The sequence below is a fragment of the Salmo salar genome, chromosome ssa22, assembly GCF_905237065.1.
Source record: "Salmo salar chromosome ssa22, Ssal_v3.1, whole genome shotgun sequence".
In the NCBI taxonomy this organism is placed as follows: Eukaryota; Metazoa; Chordata; class Actinopteri; order Salmoniformes; family Salmonidae; genus Salmo; species Salmo salar.
Genome location: NC_059463.1, coordinates 28,492,845 through 28,512,034, shown reverse-complemented (window position 1 = coordinate 28,512,034; position 19,190 = coordinate 28,492,845). Strand labels below are relative to the sequence as shown.

General features: G+C 43.9%; 2 protein-coding genes across 6 annotated transcripts; one reads left to right on the top strand and one right to left on the bottom strand.

The window, feature by feature from the left end:
• Window positions 1–6,435: 6,435 nt before the first annotated feature.
• Window positions 6,436–11,091, top strand: LOC106583071 (interferon regulatory factor 6). The gene is made up of 8 exons (XM_014166857.2): window positions 6,436–6,701; window positions 7,416–7,598; window positions 7,764–7,959; window positions 8,119–8,211; window positions 8,457–8,708; window positions 8,833–9,225; window positions 9,404–9,522; window positions 9,685–11,091. Exons 2-8 carry the CDS (start codon window positions 7,425–7,427, stop codon window positions 9,919–9,921), a joined length of 1,464 nt encoding a protein of 487 aa, XP_014022332.1. The 5' UTR covers window positions 6,436–6,701; window positions 7,416–7,424; the 3' UTR covers window positions 9,922–11,091.
• Window positions 10,569–19,157, bottom strand: LOC106583070 (TRAF3-interacting JNK-activating modulator). 5 transcript variants are annotated; one of them, XM_014166855.2, is made up of 13 exons: window positions 19,021–19,157; window positions 18,241–18,628; window positions 17,826–17,949; window positions 17,592–17,667; window positions 17,438–17,465; window positions 17,076–17,105; window positions 16,848–16,943; window positions 15,591–15,662; window positions 14,157–14,297; window positions 13,824–13,961; window positions 13,536–13,734; window positions 11,754–11,845; window positions 10,569–11,578 (listed from the first exon to the last, which is right to left on the bottom strand). In XM_014166855.2, the coding sequence occupies exons 2-13, from the start codon at window positions 18,607–18,609 to the stop codon at window positions 11,387–11,389; spliced, it is 1,557 nt and encodes a 518-aa protein (XP_014022330.1). In that variant the 5' UTR covers window positions 18,610–18,628; window positions 19,021–19,157; the 3' UTR covers window positions 10,569–11,386. The 5 variants fall into 5 exon arrangements, with proteins under 5 accessions (XP_014022330.1, XP_045561260.1, XP_045561262.1 ...); XM_045705304.1 differs by lacking the exon at window positions 19,021–19,157 and adding an exon at window positions 18,859–19,013; XM_045705306.1 differs by lacking the exon at window positions 19,021–19,157 and having other exon boundaries at window positions 10,569–11,576.
• Window positions 19,158–19,190: the final 33 nt, after the last annotated feature.

Genomic DNA, 19,190 nt, shown 5'->3' with positions numbered 1-19,190 from the left:
CTGCCCACGTGTTCTCGCATACCCCTAGAGCATCGAGCCAGCGGGGTGGTGGCACTGGAATCCTCATCTCTCCCAAGTGGACATTCTCTCTTTCTCCCCTGACCCATCTGTCTATCTCCTCATTTGAATTCCATGCTGTCACAGTTACCAGCCCTTTCAAGCTTAACATCCTTATCATTTATCGCCCTCCAGGTTCCCTTGGAGAGTTCATCAATGAGCTTGACGCCTTGATAAGTTCCTTTCCTGAGGATGGCTCACCTCTCACAGTTCTGGGTGACTTTAACCTCCCCACGTCTACCTTTGACTCATTCCTCTCTGCCTCCTTCTTTCCACTCCTCTCCTCTTTTGACCTCACCCTCTCACCTTCCCCCCCTACTCACAAGGCAGGCAATACGCTTGACCTCATCTTTACTAGATGCTGTTCTTCCACTAATCTCATTGCAACTCCCCTCCAAATCTCCGACCACTACCTTGTATCCTTTTCCTTCTTGCTCTCATCCAACACTTCTCACTCTGCCCCTACTCGGATGGTATTGCGCCGTCCCAACCTTCGCTCTCTCTCTCCCGCTACTCTCTCCTCTTCCATCCTATCATCTCTTCCCTCTGCTCAAACCTTCTCCAACCTATCTCCTGATTCTGCCTCCTCAACCCTCCTCTCCTCCCTTTCTGCATCCTTTGATTTTCTCTGTCCCCTATCCTCCAGGCCGGCTCGGTCCTCCCCTCCTGCTCCGTGGCTCGACGACTCACTACGAGCTCACAGAACAAGGCTCCGGGCAGCCGAGCGGAAATGGAGGAAAACTCGCCTCCCTGCGGACCTGGCATCCTTTCACTCACTCCTCTCTACATTCTCCTCTTCTGTCTCTGCTGCTAAAGCCACTTTCTACCACTCTAAATTCCAAGCATCTGCCTCTAACCCTAGGAAGCTATTTGCTACCTTCTCCTCCCTCCTGAATCCCCCCCCTCCTCCCTCTCTGCGGATGACTTCGTCAACCATTTTGAAAAGAAGGTTGACGATATCCGATCCTCGTTTGCTAAGTCAAACGACACCGCTGGTCCTGCTCACACTGCCCTACCCTGTGCTTTGACCTCTTTCTCCCCTCTCTCTCCAGATGAAATCTCGCGTCTTGTGACGGCCGGCCGCCCAACAACCTGCCCACTTGACCCTATCCCCTCCTCTCTTCTCCAGACCATTTCCGGAGACCTTCTCCCCTTCCTCACCTCGCTCATCAACTCATCCTTGACCGCTGGCTACGTCCCTTCCGTCTTCAAGAGAGCGAGAGTTGCACCCCTTCTGAAAAAACCTACACTCGATCCCTCCGATGTCAACAACTACAGACCAGTATCCCTTCTTTCTTTTCTCTCCAAAACTCTTGAACGTGCCGTCCTTGGCCAGCTCTCCTGCTATCTCTCTCAGAATGACCTTCTTGATCCTAATCAGTCAGGTTTCAAGACTGGGCATTCAACTGAGACTGCTCTTCTCTGTGTCACGGAGGCTCTCCGCACTGCTAAAGCTAACTCTCTCTCCTCTGCTCTCATCCTTCTAGACCTATCTGCTGCCTTTGATACTGTGAACCATCAGATCCTCCTCTCCACCCTCTCCGAGTTGGGCATCTCCGGCGCGGCCCACGCTTGGATTGCGTCCTACCTGACAGGTCGCTCCTACCAGGTGGCGTGGCGAGAATCTGTCTCCGCACCATGCGCTCTCACCACTGGTGTCCCCCAGGGCTCTGTTCTAGGCCCTCTCCTATTCTCGCTATACACCAAGTCACTTGGCTCTGTCATATCCTCACATGGTCTCTCCTATCATTGCTATGCAGACGACACACAATTAATCTTCTCCTTTCCCCCTTCTGATAACCAGGCGGCGAATCGCATCTCTGCATGTCTGTCAGACATATCAGTGTGGATGACGGATCACCAGCTCAAGCTGAACCTCGGCAAGACGGAGCTGCTCTTCCTCCCGGGGAAGGACTGCCCGTTCCATGATCTCGCCATCACGGTTGACAACTCCCTTGTGTCCTCCTCCCAGAGTGCTAAGAACCTTGGCGTGATCCTGGACAACACCCTGTCGTTCTCCACTAACATCAAGGCGGTGACCCGATCCTGTAGGTTCATGCTCTACAACATTCGCAGAGTACGACCCTGCCTCACACAGGAAGCGGCGCAGGTCCTAATCCAGGCACTTGTCATCTCCCGTCTGGATTACTGCAACTCGCTGTTGGCTGGGCTCCCTGCCTGTGCCATTAAACCCCTACAACTCATCCAGAACGCCGCAGCCCGTCTGGTGTTCAACCTTCCCAAGTTCTCTCACGTCACCCCGCTCCTCCGCTCTCTCCACTGGCTTCCAGTTGAAGCTCGCATCCGCTACAAGACCATGGTGATTGCCTACGGAGCTGTGAAGGGAACGGCACCTCCATACCTTCAGGCTCTGATCAGGCCCTACACCCAAACAAGGGCACTGCGTTCATCCACCACTGGCCTGCTGGCCCCCTACCTCTGAGGAAGCACAGTTCCCGCTCAGCCCAGTCAAAACTGTTCGCTGCTCTGGCACCCCAATGGTGGAACAAGCTCCCTCACGACGCCAGGACAGCGGAGTCAATCACCACCTTCCGGAGACACCTGAAACCCCACCTCTTTAAGGAATACCTAGGATAGGATAAAGTAATCCTTCTAACCCCCCCCTTAAAAGATTTAGATGCACTATTGTAAAGTGGTTGTTCCACTGGATATCATAAGGTGAATGCACCATTTTGTAAGTCGCTCTGGATAAGAGCATCTGCTAAATGACTTAAATGTAATGTAATGTAATGTAAATGTCAAATTTAAGGGTACAGCACTTGCTTGAATATGATTAGTATGCGTAGTACTGCTTTACCAATCAGAAGTAAATAACTCACATTACATTTGCTATGAAAAAGCATATCATATGTGTGTATGATGCATCTAGTTGTACAATTTGGTGACATTACACTGTCCTATTTTTTTTCCATTCTGTATCACCATCTCAAAGTCAAAAGTGCACAATAGACATGGTTTAGAGGCCCACCTCGTTTGCCTATGACGTCAGTGAAATGACCTGGTTCTGAACAATCCGTTGCTTGTTTGGTCATTTCAATTCATTATAGAAAGACAGAAGCTTCGAGGCACTTTGCCGAGCAAAAACTAAAACATGAACTTACACAATAATGGAGGAATGTCCCTCACCTGCCTCCCTATCACACATGATTGCCGAGAAATATTGAAGATTTGGCGATGTATCAGTCGTTGATTGAGACTTTTATGTAAAGACAACTAAACAGATCAAGCAAAACAGTTAAATACAGACAACATTGTTTTATTGTAGACTAGACCTACACAGATTGGATTAAAGTACAGAAGTGAATGGCAAACTGGTCCAGTAACTTTTTTTTCTCTGCTATTAGTGCCTTTTCAATTTTAATTGACCAACAACAGCTTTACATCCTAACACACACACACACACACACACACACACACACACACACACACACACACACACACACACACACACACACACACACACACACACACACACACACACACACACACACACACACACACACACACACACACACACAATTAGGCTATCTGATTTTACTGGACTAAAAATAAATGAACACGCACAAAGTCACTGCCGAAACTACGGTGGGGACTTCTCGCCAGTGGCTAGTTTCTGGATGTGACTGTACCACCACGTGTATACAGTAAAACATGCAATGGATGAGTAACAATGTGTATACAGTAAAACTTGTAATGGATGAGTAACAACGTGTATACAGTAAAACTTGTAATGGATGAGTAACAACAGTAAAACTTGTAATGGATGAGTAACAACGTGTATACAGTAAAACTTGTAATGGATGAGTAACAACGTGTATACAGTAAAACTTGTAATGGATGAGTAACAACGTGTATACAGTAAAACTTGTAATGGATGAGTAACAACGTGTATACAGTAAAACTTGTAATGGATGAGTAACAACGTGTATACAGTAAAACTTGTAACGGATGAGTAACAACGTGTATACAGTAAAACTTGTAACGGATGAGTAACAACGTGTATACAGTAAAACTTGTAATGGATGAGTAACAACGTGTATACAGTAAAACTTGTAATGGATGAGTAACAACGTGTATACAGTAAAACTTGTAATGGACGAGTAACAACGTGTATACAGTAAAACTTGTAATGGACGAGTAACAACGTGTATACAGTAAAACTTGTAATGGATGAGTAACAACGTGTATACAGTAAAACTTGTAACGGATGAGTAACAACGTGTATACAGCAAAACTTGTAACGGATGAGTAACAACGTGTATACAGTAAAACTTGTAACGGATGAGTAACAACGTGTATACAGTAAAACTTGTAACGGATGAGTAACAACGTGTATACAGTAAAACTTGTAATGGATGAGTAACAACGTGTATACAGTAAAACTTGTAATGGACGAGTAACAACGTGTATACAGTAAAACTTGTAACGGATGAGTAACAACGTGTATACAGTAAAACTTGTAATGGATGAGTAACAACGTGTATACAGTAAAACTTGTAATGGATGAGTAACAACGTGTATACAGTAAAACTTGTAATGGATGAGTAACAACGTGTATACAGTAAAACTTGTAATGGATGAGTAACAACGTGTATACAGTAAAACTTGTAACGGATGAGTAACAACGTGTATACAGTAAAACGTAATGGATGAGTAACAACGTGTATACAGTAAAACTTGTAATGGATGAGTAACAACGTGTATACAGTAAAACTTGTAATGGACGAGTAACAACGTGTATACAGTAAAACTTGTAATGGATGAGTAACAACGTGTATACAGTAAAACTTGTAATGGATGAGTAACAACGTGTATACAGTAAAACTTGTAATGGACGAGTAACAACGTGTATACAGTAAAACTTGTAATGGATGAGTAACAACGTGTATACAGTAAAACTTGTAATGGATGAGTAACAACGTGTATACAGTAAAACTTGTAATGGATGAGTAACAATGTGTATACAGTAAAACTTGTAATGGATGAGTAACAACGTGTATACAGTAAAACTTGTAATGGATGAGTAACAACATGCGGATTGGATTATGCTGAGCTGCGGGGAACCGAGCAAAGGCCTGTCATGTCATCAGGCGAATGCAGGGAGGGAGGCATTCTTAAATCAAACAGTAATCTGTGCTGCTCGGTCAATTTGTCAACAAGGCAGCATGGTGCATCATCCAGACATTTACAACATATCTTATCCATAAAATAAACATTTTTAGTGGGAAGGTAGATAAAGTGTTTTCATCCCAAGCAATCACTTTTGCATGTGCTTAATTATCTCACTTTTGTTTTGAGACGACTTCGCCGTGGGCTTTGAACAGGGTACCTGGCTCACACCCGAGAGGCAGCCTGGTTCCGAATCGAATGCAATCAACTTCAGCCTTTGCAAAACACACCTACATGGGCGCCCAGGTGAGATTTATCGAACCCCCTCACTGTCAGTGTAAATGCGTAAAAGGCACATGGTGTGTGCTAAATGAAATTATAAACCTGGTGGTTCCGGCCCTGAATGCTGATTGCCGTGGTATATCAGACCATATACCACCAGTACGACCCCCCCCCCCAAAAAAAAATATTTGCACAGTTTTAATTATGTTGGTAAACAGTTTATAACAGCAATAAGGCACCTCTGGGGTTTGTGGTATATGGCCAATATACCAGGACTGTATCCAGGTAGTCCGAGTTGTGTCTTGCATATGATCAGCACTTAGCCATGGTATATTGTCCATATGCCACACATCCTCGTACCTTATTGCTTAATTATAAACTGGGTGGTTTGAGCCCTGAATGCTGGTTGGGTGAAAGCTGTGGTATATCAGAATGTATATCATTGGTATGACCCCCCAAAATATTTTTACTGTTCTAATTACGTTTGTAACCAGTTTATAATAGCAATAAGGCACCTCAGGGGCTTGTGGTATATGACCAATAGACCACGGCTAATGGCTGTAAACAGGCACTCCACGTTGCCGTTGCTTCGTGCTTAAGAAAACCATTGGCCATATATCACACCTCATCGGGCCTTAATGCTTAAATAACAACAAACTCCAAACTGCTTATTTCAAATTGCTTTTGAATTGTTTCAAACAACAAACACATATAGCGATTTACAGATCATATGTTAACAAAATTCTGACAAATATTATGAGTCATTTGGTCATCATTGTCACAAGAAGGCTCCACCGAAAGTGGTGCCACATTCAAGTGCTAATCGGATCTACGAACTCTGACATGTCCAATTTGCTAACTGGTTATAGTTATACACGTGCCGCGTTCCACCAGTTAGCAAGTCGGAAATGTCCACGTTTCCCTGTACTGACTAGCACTTGAACGCGACATAAACTGGAAAGGTGTGCCAGAGTGAAACGTGTGTGACGTCACGGCTCTACCTGAGTTTCGTTAAGGGAAGCGGAAAAGGCGTAAACTGCTCGGCCTGCTCGGGAAATTATCAGAATTGTTCTCCCGTGATAAGAAGTATCTGTGGGTCATCTATACGTTTACCTGGATTGCAAAGGACATAGAAGTTCCAACGTTTTGGAGAATAATATTTTCCAGAAGCTTGGGGTTCTACCTTTTCCCAGATCGAAAGTATTCTACTTCCTGGTCACGTTCAACAGCAGGTACGTTTCACAGCGGTATCCTAGATTTGGTTTGTTTGCAACCATTAAATAGTTTTAAGTTCGTAACTTGATTAAAAAATAATAATAATTGAAATCATTACTAACAATTTCTTTGTGAAAAAAAGTATCCACTGGTCTTTCGTATGTTGCTCGAATTTACAGTGAGAGCAAGTGGTTGCAGGCATAACATACAACATGTTACAATAGTCTGTAGCCTATCCTATTGGATTGTTTGCTGGGAAGAAGTCCACTTTATGGTTCATTCATTTGAATTAATGTATTAACGTTGGACATTGCTTTATTTACGTTCCATGCTCAACTGACCTGTGTAACAACCATGTCCTGCAGACCAACCATATGCAGTTTTGGGAGGACCTTTAGTAATAGCTGTAAATCAGTGACATTGCATGTTATTCTGGGTGTTTTGAGGTCTGAGTAGAGTAATTAAATAAACTGACCTGTAGACTGACCCGAAGCCACTACATTTTAATGTTTGCCTCTCAAAGTGGTCCAAGTCTATGTTTGAAATCTTGGTAGCCATGTAATATTGGTCATCTTGTGCCTGCCTCAGACAAGTTGTGTTATGTCATGCCCTTACAGCACCGTTTTTCAGATACAGTGCTTCTAGTAGAACTGTTTTGAGATATATTGGTCAGGATGTCCACATAAGTGTACCATATGGATAGTAAATATCCATTGTGGCCCCCTCCCCAGACAATAAGCATGGCATTGACCCCGCGGCGTGTCCGGCTCAAGCCCTGGCTAGTGGCCCAGGTGGACAGTGGGTTCTACCCAGGCCTGGTGTGGATTGACCGAGACAATAAGCGCTTCAGGATCCCCTGGAAACACGCTACACGGCACACCCCCCAGCACGAGGAAGAAAACACTATTTTTAAGGTGAGTAAAGCACATCTCTGTAACAGTTTGTGAAATGATACATGTGGGTTAATGTGTTGGCAGGTGAACTGGTTGTGGCTGGATCAACGGTGAGTAAAGTAAGGTCGATGTTAACTATTTTCTCTGAATGTATTCTTCATCTGTTTCCTCTCTCTCCTGTACCAGGCCTGGGCGGTAGAGACCGGAAAGTTCCAGGAGGGTATTGATGATCCTGACCCTGCCAAGTGGAAAGCTCAGCTCCGCTGCGCCCTCAACAAGAGCAGAGAGTTCAACCTTGTCTACGACGGCACCAAAGAAGTCCCCATGAACCCCCTGAAGATCTACGACATCTGCGACCTCCCGCAGCCCCTCAGTAACCCAGGTAACTGGCCATCGATGACATAAAAATATAATATTTATACAACCATAGTAGATATATGATTATTTACAGTCACTTGTCAGGTTTGGTAGCAGCTCTGAAACGTTTTTAAACTTTTGCCATCCCTTGCTCTCCTTCTCATTTCTCTCTCTCTCTCCTCAGGATCTTCAGACCCTGGGTCTTGGACACCAAATGATGGGGATGAAGATGAATCAGATGGCTCAGAGCCCCTCCCTCCTTATCCAACATCCAACGGTTAGTCATGTCAAATATCTCTGAGTCCCCCTCTAATACTAATTCTTCATTTTTACCACATCATTCATCCTAGACCACATAGCAGTCCAGATCTAGCCTCTAGATAATGTTTTCTAACTTGCCTGGTCCAAGAACAACCCCCTGCCCCCCTTTTTGTTTGGCTTACCCCCAGTTTTGATTCCAATATCCCAGTATGGTTTTTGGTATGTCGGCTAATCATGCTTTGTTTCTCTGTAACCAATCAGGCACCAGCCCCGCTCTTATGTGGTCTCCACCACCGGGGTCTGTATCGCCCCTCCAACCCCCCAGCTGCCCCCCATCAGTTGAAGTGTGGCCCAAAGAGGAAGTTAAGCTGTGGCCCAAAGAGGAGCCTTTGGATGTAGAGATGCAGCCTTCGCCCCTGGAGATGGCGCCCCCCCCCCCACTGGACATGCCTCCCCCTCCCATGCCTGACGTGATGTTCGCCTCCCCAGAGATGTGGATCAGCTCCTTGCCTAGTGAGTACACTTACACAAACAAACTCCTCCATTAGATAAATATAGGACTGCATACACAGCATCCATACAGACAACCAATGAGTGACTCTCTTTATCTTCATGTGTTTCTTTGTCTCTCCCTCAGTGACAGACCTGGAGGTACAGTTCCAGTACCGGGGTAAGGAGGTGTGTCCAGCCATGACGGTCAGTAACCCCCAGGGCTGTAGGCTTTTTTACGGGGACCTAGGTCCCATGGTCAACCAGGAGGAGCTGTTTGGCCCTATCAGCCTGGAGCAGCTGAGGTTCCCCTCTACTGAGCACATCGCCAACGACACGCAGAGGGTCTTCACCAACCGCCTGCTGGACGTCATGGACCGAGGCCTCGTCCTGGAGATCAGCGGCCATGACATCTATGCCATCCGCCTCTGCCAATGCAAGGTGTACTGGTCAGGCCCCTGCGCCCCCAACCCCAAAGCACCCAACCTCATAGAGAGGCAGAGGAAGATCAAGCTGTTCTGTCTGGAGTCCTTTCTCAGCGGTAAGCAGTGACTCCGATTCTCTTAGCATAGACTCTTCACACAGCTTTCTTGTGTTTATAGTGTTTTAGGCAGGGCCCTTATGCGGTATTGTTAGTGTGGCATGTACTGTAGCTGTTATTGCATGTGTGCTGTGAGACTGAATTGCTATGTGATATGATTGTGATGGTTTGTATGCAGATGTGATAGCCCATCAGAGGGGCCAGTCGGCCAGCCCTCCTCAGTTCGACATCAACCTGTGCTTTGGAGAGGAGTGGCCTGACAGCAGACCCAAAGAGAAGAAGCTCATCATGGTGCAGGTACGAGACTGTCTTTGTATCAGGATGCAATGATTCATAGAAAACTAATTTAAATATTTGTTTTTCATTATTTTAACATGTTGAATTGACCCTCAAGCATGTATGTTTTGTTGAGTCCCTTAGCTGTAACTGCCTCGTCTTTGGCCCTCTGCTCCCCTCCAGATCATTCCTGTGGTAGCCCGTATGATCACTGAGATGTTCTCAGGCGACTGCATGCGCTCCTTCGACAGCGGCAGCGTGCGCCTGCAGATCTCCATCCCAGACATCAAGGACAACATCGTTACCCACCTGAAGCAGCTGTACCGCCTGCTGCAGACCCACCAGGGCCAGGAAGGCTGGCCTCAGGCTCTGGCCCCAGGAGCCAGCATGCACCTGCCCCAGGCCCTGCATGCCCAGTGAAGTAGCCTAGTCCACCACGGGCCTACCAGGCCAGTTAGTCTCTCCACACACACACACACACACACACACACACACACACACACACACACACACACACACACACACAGCTCTGTCTGGACACTGCTGCCTCTCTACTGCTGGTCCAAAAGGGGATCTATAATCAGCAAACTAGTACTTATGTTTATAGAGGCATGTTCATCAGAATAGGGAGAGGGATCACATCGATTTAGCTTATTTTCCCCCTTTTGTTATTATGGTCTATTATAGGGTTCGTTGGTCCATGTGTATATATTGTGGTAAATGCTGCTACCAGGCATTGTAATTATACTGTGGCAGTCAATAAAACATGGTGTGATGATAGTGTCTGTCTGCAGTTGTAAGCTCTAGGGCCTTGAACTAGAGCAGCATTATGGGTCAAAGTCCTGTAGGCTGCAAGTCAACATTGAACATCGTCAATGAGTTACAGACATAACCCTGGTCGCCAGTTACACAATACAGTCAGTGACTTCTGAATAATCATCAAGCTTTGTCCTGGTCCTTGTTGTTCATAAAACATGATCTCGTTCTCATGTTGGCTACCTGTTTGAGTGCTAATGCATTTCAGTAGATTTAGTTGAACTTTTATCAATAAGTGATGCATACATATATTTTGTTATCCGTTTATTATAAACAATATAAAGAAAAAGTATCTGTGTGACATTTTGCATTTTAGGTCATTTAGCAGACACACTTATCCAGAGCGACTTACAGGAGCAATCAGGGTTAAGTGCCTTTCACAAGGGCACATCAACAGATTTTTCACCTGGTCGGCTTGGGATTTGAACCAGCGACCTTTCAGTTACTGGCTCTTAACTGCTAGACTACCTACCGCCCATGACTGTTGAGATCCATTGCTTCATGTGATTCTAACTGGTCCTGCTAGGTATGTGAACAGTTTACTATAACTTCGTTTTTTGTGGAGATCATTTAAAGGCACTAGTAGAGAAAATCATTTAAATGTTGATTTTCCACATGTATATCCTACACTTATCATTATATGGAATTAACTATTTGTTTTGGCTTATGAAAATAGTATAAGGGGTGTGCACTTAATGTTAGAAAGGATCTCAACTCTTTTTCTGTCTAATGATTTGTATTTTCCTTTTTTTGAAATAAAAATGTCCAAAACTAGCAAAGCGGTCAGTTATTTAAAAAATCTGTTTTACTGTCCAGTTATAAAGTAGCAAATGTGTCAACTATACTGAGGACATGTACTTGACTGAGAGAATACAACAAGTAACCATGAACATGAGGCAGTAACCATAACGCATGATTATGAATACAAATTGACTTCAAGATGCAAAGCTATTTACGATGGCGAAGAAAAATGACATCCAGTGTGATGTAAAAATACATAGAACATACTGTATTTCCCCAAACCCTTTAGAGCAAGTTCTTCAGAGGTTTGTTCAGTTCCCAGGTCTTGTCATATGGGCCTATAGCAATGCTGTGGTAATGCCATGTCATAGAGGTAGTTCTCTGTGTGTTCCTGTAGTACTTGGTAAAGGTCCCACAGCTGATTTCTTGTCGTGGGGATATTGGCCAGTAACAATGTCAAAATGGCCACCACCATGACTACCACGAACAGGGTCAGGATGAACGAGGGACAACAACGTCTCTTGGTGGAAAAAGAAAGATTCCATCAGTATCAAGTTAATATAGGATTAAAATCGAGCAGAGCCAATAAAAATGTTGGAGACATACAGGATGAAGACAGTGGGGACAGAAAGTGATTGATTGTGCTCTGGGTTTGACATGACTAAGATGAAAGGGAATTGTAGACAAATTCTGACCTCTCTCCTTTTGACATTGACTTCCATCATGCTTTGTTTCTTGTTGCTGTGGTGTGACATGGCTGGCTGAAACTGCTCATCCAAGGAATGCTCTATTGATGTCAACACATTTACAGACTAATAAATATCATGGTCAAATTAGCATTTAAAACTACTTTGACCTACTATAGTAATTTATGCAATCCAACTTTTATTTAAATCTGCTAGTGGATATATAATGTACAGTCGTGGCCAAAAGTTTTCAGAATGACAAATTAATTTTCACAAAGTCTGCTGCCTCTGTCTTTAGATATTTGTCAGATGTTACTATGGAATACTGAAGTATAATTACAAGCATTGCATAAGTGTCAAAGGCTTTTATTGACAATTACATGAAGTTGATGCAAAGAGTCAATATTTGCAGTGTTGACCCTTCTTTTTCAAGACCTCTGCAATCCGCCCTGGCATGCTGTCAATTAACTTCTGGGCCACATCCTGACTGATGGCAGCCCATTCTTGCATAATCAGTGCTTGGAGTTTGTCAGAATTTGTGGGTTTTTGTTTGTCTACACGCCTCTTCAGGATTGACCACAAATTCTCAATGGGATTAAGGTATGGGGAGTTTCCTGGCCATGGACCCAAAATATCGATGTTATGTTCCCTGAGCCACTTAGTTATCACTTTTGCCTTATGGTAAGTTGCTCCATCATGCTGGAAAAGGCATTGTTCATCACCAAACTGTTCCTGGATGGTTGGGAGAAGTTGCTCTCGGAGGATGTGTTGGTACCATTCTTTATTCATGGCTGTGTTCTTAGGCAAAATTGTGAGTGAGCCCACTCCCTTGGCTGAGAAGCAACCCCACACATGAATGGTCTCAGGATGCTTTACTGTTGGCATGACACAGGACTGATGGTAGCGCTCACCTTGTCTTCTCCGGACAAGCTTTTTTTTCCCAGATGCCCGAAACAATTGGAAAGGGTATTTATCAGAGCAAATTCCTTTACCCCAGTCCTCAGCAGTCCAATCCCTGTACCTTTTGCAGAATATCAGTATGTCCCTGATGTTTTTCCTGGAGAGAAGTGGCTTCTTTGCTGCCCTTCTTGAGACACCAGGCCATCCTCAAAAAGTCCTCACCTCACTGTGCGTGCAGATGCACTCACACCTGCCTGCTGCCATTCCTGAGCAAGCTCTGTACTGGTGGTGCCCCGATCCCACAGCTGAATCAACTTTAGGAGACGGTCCTGGTGCTTGCTGGACTTTCTTGGGTGTCCTGAAGCCTTCTTCACAACAATTGAACCGCTCACCTTGAAGTTCTTGATGATCTGATAAATGGTTGATTTAGGTGCAATCTTACTGGCAGCAATATCCTTGCCTGTGAAGCCCTTTTTGTGCAAAGCAATGATGATGGCAGCAGGTGTTTCCTTGCAGGTAACCATGGTTGACAGAGGAAGAACAATGATTCCAAGCACCCACCCTCCTTTTGAAGCTTCCAGTCTGTTATTCGAACTCAATCAGCATGACAGAGTGATCTCCTGCCTTGTCCTCGTCAACACTCACCTGTGTTAACGAGAGAATCACTGACATGATGTCAGCTGGTCCTTTTTATGGCAGGGCTGAAATGCAGTGGAAATGTTTTTTGGCGATTCAGTTCATTTGCATGGCAAAGAGGGACAATTCATCTGATCACTCTTTATAACATTCTGGAGTATATGCAAATTGCCATCATACAAACTGCGGAAGCAGACTTTGTGAAAATTTATATTTGTGTCATTCTCAAAACTTTTGGCCACGACTGTACTATACCTATGGAGTCCTGTTGCTGTCCTCTGACAATCTCCTGCTGTTTCATGGTGTCTTGCTGCTGCTGTCTCCATGTCTCTAGTTGTGTCCTGCAGGTGTGGAGGTTGTCCTCTAGGAGGTTGATCTTGAGGTGGAGCTCAGCCTCAGTGTGTCGGTGCTGCAGCAGCTGACTCTCCAGAGTTGCATCCTGTCCCATCACTTTCTGAATGCACAGGGAGATACATGATACTATTTAAAGCATATATTATTTCACTCTCATAAAATATAGCGTGTGTGTGCATGCGTGCATACCTCTAGTTGGCTCTGTAATAGGTTTATATGGTCTATGTTATGCACCAGAGAAGTCCTCAGCTGGGTGCATTTCCTCCTCTCTTCCTCATAGCGCTCTCGGCACTGTGATGACTCAACCTGGGCAGTCTGCAGTGCCATCTGTTGGACACACAAAGTACACACACACAGTGAAACTCCTGTGACATCCCTTCATAATCATTTGAAACAAAATAATCTCATATTTTGCAAATCAATTACATGAATTAAATTAATAATTGACTGTAATAGGAAAATACCAATTGAACACAGTGCTATTATGCATTATCCAGAGTGCAGCCCTGTCTGACCCCTTACTTCCAGGCTGTGAGCCCTGTCCTGGGCCTTGTTTTTTTGGTCAGTGACCCTCTGGAGTGAGGCCACGGCCATCTCCTCCAGCTCCTGCCTCTGCTGCTCCGACTGTAGCAGCAGCTTCTTGGCTCCATCCCTGGACAACCTCTGAGGAAGAGGAGAATAATGATTGCTCTTTGGTGTTTCAGCCTGGTGGTGATTTTGTATGTACATTCATACTGTAAGTTATATACACTACCGTTCAAAAGTTTGGGGTCACTTATAAATGTCCTTGTTTTTTAAAGAAATGTCCATTAAAATAACATCAAATTGATCAGAAATGCAGTGTAGACATTGCTAATGTTGTAAATGACTATTGTAGCTGGAAACAGATGATTTTTAATGTAATATCTACATAGGTGTACAGATGCCCAATATCTGCAACCATCACGCCTGTATTCCAATGGCACGTTGTGTTAGCTAATTCAAGTTGATCATTTTAAAAGGCTAATTGATCATTAGGAAACCCTTTTGCAATTATGTTAGCACAGCTGAAAACTGGTGTTCTGATTAAAGAAGCAATAAAACTGGCCTTCTTTAGACTAGTTCAGTATCAGCTTTTGTGGGTTAGATTACAGGCTCAAAATGGCCAGAAACAAATAACTTTCTTATCAAACTTGTCAGTCTATACTTGTTCTGAGAAATGAAGGCTATTCCATGCGAGACATTGCCAACAAACTGAAGATCTCATACAATGCGGGTACTATTTAATGAAGCTGTCAGTTGAGGACTTGTGAGGCATCTGTTTCTCAAACTAGACACTCTAATGTACTTGTCCTCTTGCTCAGTTGTGCACCGGGGCCTCCCACTCCTCTTTCTATTCTGTTTAGAGCCAGTTTGCGTTGTTCTGTGAAGGGAGTAGTACACAGCGTTGTATGAGATCTTCAGTTTGTTGGCAGTTTCTCGCATGGAATAGCCTTCATTTCTCAGAACAAGAATAGAATGACGAGTTTCAGAATAAAGTTCTTTGTTTCTAGACATTTTGAGCCTGTAATCGAACCCACAAATGCTGATGCTCCAGATACTCAACTAGTCTAAAGAAGGCCAGTTTTATTACTTCTTTAGTCAGCACAACAGTTTTCAGCTGTGCTAACATAATTGCAAAAGGGTTTAATGATCAATTAGCCTTTTAAAATGATAAACTTGGATTAGCTAACACAACGTGTCATTGGAACACAGGTGTGATGGTTGCTGATAATGGGCCTCTGTATGCCTATGTAGATATTCCATTTCCAGCTACAATAGTCATTTACAACATTAGCAATGTCTACACTGTATTTCTGATAAATTTTATGGTATTTTAATGGACAAAAAAAAGTAAAAATGAAAAACAAGGACATTTCTAAGTGACTCCAAACTTTTGAATGATAGTGTAGGTACAGACATTGCTCCTGAACACACCTGCACACAGATCTTCAGCTGTGACTCTAGTGCCCCAATCTTTCCCTTCATCTTGTCCTCTTTGCAACAGACCTGTGAGGGTAGAGAAATATGAGATGTACTGAGGATAGGAACTGGTAGATGGTGGCAAATGGCTATTGTGCCCTTTCTTTTTTGTCTGTATGTTTCTCATGTGTTTCTTTCTCAGCTTCTCAGTGACAGGACGCAGGGTAGTCTCCAGTAGAATGAGGGTGGAAACGCTGTGAACTCGACTCTGAAACCACAGTCAGTCTTCAACCATATCACTGTGCCGAACGCTGTAGCCTATTACCTCATTTAGGGCTCTATTCAATCTGTAACGCTTCCGCGATAGAAATGTAAAGGTCATTTCAGATTGAGCCGACATGTGCAGCGTTGACCGTGAATGCAGCCTCCGCTAAATTTAAATCACGCTGTAAAGCGTGTCAATAAAAGTAAAAATCAATACAAAAATGTCATTCCCCCCTCCCCTTCAGTCGGCTCACCCTCGCGCCTCGCTCCAGTATACATGGCTTGTAAAAAATGCTGCAGTTTAATCAAATCGAGCTGAAGCGGCATAGCTGCTCAACTCACTTTCCAGTCAAGCCCAATTGTTCAAGTATTTAACTAATCCTGTGCCATCTAAGGTGAAGAGTGAAATAAAAATAGATTGACCTATGCAGTACTGCCACACGGGTTATTATAATTTGTTCAATGTTCATGTTATACATTTGAATGTGTTGTAAATGTTCATATGTGCGCAGAGCTCAACTGTAGGCTGCAGATTTATGCCGGTGCTGTTATGTGTAGACCATCCTGGTGGGGTCTCTGTCATCATCCTTCAGCCTTATTAATCGATAAACATTTAGGTCGTTTAGAATATGTTCTTATCCAGAGCAATTTAGGCCAACAATCAGTGCATTTAACTAAAATAGGCAAGTTAACATATCACAGTCTCATGTTACTGACATTATTTTGAATAGTTAGTAAACAAACACAATAGCCTATATTTCTGGGTGCAAAAATGAGCACAGAATGGGAGTGATTTTTAATGGGAAGGGACAGCAAAGGTCAGGGGTTATATAACTGTTGTGGGATCAGTGCAGCACAGGGGAAAAAACAAGACGGGACAGGAATTCATTTTGGCTCCCGTGTCAACCTCTATGACACACTGCACCAACCTACTGTCAACTTCATGAAACAGAGTATGATATAGAAATACAGTAATCACATCAGTGTATAAGAGATCCAGGTCCTAACCTTCCAGACATTGTCCTGTGAGAGCAGTAGAGTAGAGGTGGTGTGCTGCAGTAGAGCAAGCTTCTGTTTCAGAGAATCCTCTCGCCGCAGAGCCTCCTATGGAAAGAGATGCACCATAATACAAGTAAGGTTCTGACTAAATGGCATGTCTCAATTCTATGTATTATCATTACAGATTCCAATATAGAAGCACTTGCAGCAATCTAAGGAGTCAGCAGGATTACACACCTGTAGATACTCAGAGAGTTGAACGAGGTCCTACATAGAGGAGAGGGAGAGAGATTTTTCACAATAGTCATAAAAGATATTCCCAACGTGGAGCAAGAAAGGACATCATATATGTAGTTATAATGGGTGGTTGACTATGTATGTCGCACCCATGATAGTTCAAATATCATAACATCTATCTCTACGTTTCTATGCAACACAACTGATAGTGATGCCTTCTTCACAACTTTATGGGAATGTGGCCTCATGGCAGAATGATGAATGATTGTGTAGATGAGAACTGTGATTCATTGCTGTGGCTCACATTTGAATTAGAATCTACCCAAAACATTACAGAGATGCAGCACATTGGAGTTACTTACTATCTCCTTCACAGTGCTATAGCCATGCCTGTGAATGACAGGAAATGAGTGGGGGGTCAGAGGTCAAAGTGTTATACATGCAGTACATGACAGAGATAAAACAGTTAAACAGATCAGTGTCTTCATGTTGAGGTCAGTAGCTTACTGTACTTACTCTGTCTGACAGCAGGCATTCCTTTGTTGGAGCTGCCTGGTTAACATTACTAGGCCACTCTGGTCCTGTTTAACTACTAAGAGGGACAGAGGAAGATCACGAAATTCACCAACAAACTCGGTGTTCAAATTTAAAAAGTATGTTGAAATTCAAGTTTGATGATTGACAATACAGCCATGGGTGTCCAACCTCCATCAATTAAAGAATAAGGATCTCCAGTGAGTCCAATTTTACCTTGATCTCTGACATCCATACTCTTCCTCAGTGAAGGCTGCTGTGGTGAGACGTCAGAGTGAACCTGCCCTATTTTGTTTTTCCCTCCTGCCCCATGCAGTGGTGGTGAGGTGATCCATGTCGCCTGGTCAAACAGTTTTGCGTCTGTGACACTCATTTTGTGTTTGACCAAACGGAATATTCCAGTATTTGTGTATTAAGATACATATAATAAAATAATGTCACGCACGTAATGTGTATTACATTTAAAAATGTTGTCATTTAGCAGACGCTCTTATCTACAGCGACTCACAGGAAGGAGCGTATCGACAGATCTTTCACCTAGTCGGCTCGGGATTCAAACCTAAAACCTTTCGGTTACAGGCCAAATGCTCCTAACTGCTAGGCTACCTGCCGCCCAGTATTATGTGCTTACCTTCCCGATGGAGTGTACATCTGGCCAGGTGATCCCCAGATCCTCTGCTGATATGAGGGACTGTCTGTGGATGAGAGGCACTCTCTGCCTGTTGGTCCTCATCGTGACTTTGGTCTCCTTGTTTGACTGCTTTTCATCAGTCTGATGAGTGGCAGCCTGGACAATCTGTCTCCTTCTCTGGAACTCTATCTGTCTTTTCTGCTGCATCTCACTCTTCCAGTCTGCCTCCAGCTTGTGTCCTGGGCTGCGACATGTCGTCACATTGTTGCGATCTCTCAAGAACTCATGTTTTGCTGCCCGTTGTTCCAGCTTTTGGTCGTAACTCTCCATCTGAGGTCGTCTCATCCTGAGGTCTTTTTGGATCTCCATTTTGGTGGATGAACTTCAACTGCAGGATTCAGAATAAGACAGTATCATTCCATCAGATTCTTAAAGTAAGCATGATTGGTTATGGGTGTGTCAAAACAGGATGCAGTGCATTCAGCTTTGACTCTAGAGAAATGAGGACAGCAAGCATGACTTTCAGTATGAATTGAATGAAGGAAATTAAGCCTGACATTCAAACACCTGTAGTATGAAGTCCTACTTTATGTATATAAAGCATGAGTTCTGCTTCACCTTAAGCAGAAACTAGCTGTAGTGTGTCATCTCAATGTATGAGAAGGCTGCTGACACAGAGCTGAGACAGATCACTCACAACACACTATAGGTCAAGAGAAGACCAAAACCACACAGCTCTCCACGGATGAAACTTTGTGAGTGTGAACAGCAAAAACAAACCTGAAAATGTTCAAAGAACCCAGCAGCCTGTTGTCTCCTCTATCGTTTCTCCTCCTCTGTTGTCTTTGAATTCAGTAACTGTCACATACTCGCTCTCAGAACAGGAAATGAGAGAAACCACACTGCTCATGTTCACACTTCTGTTCCACTATCATGACACCCACATTGCA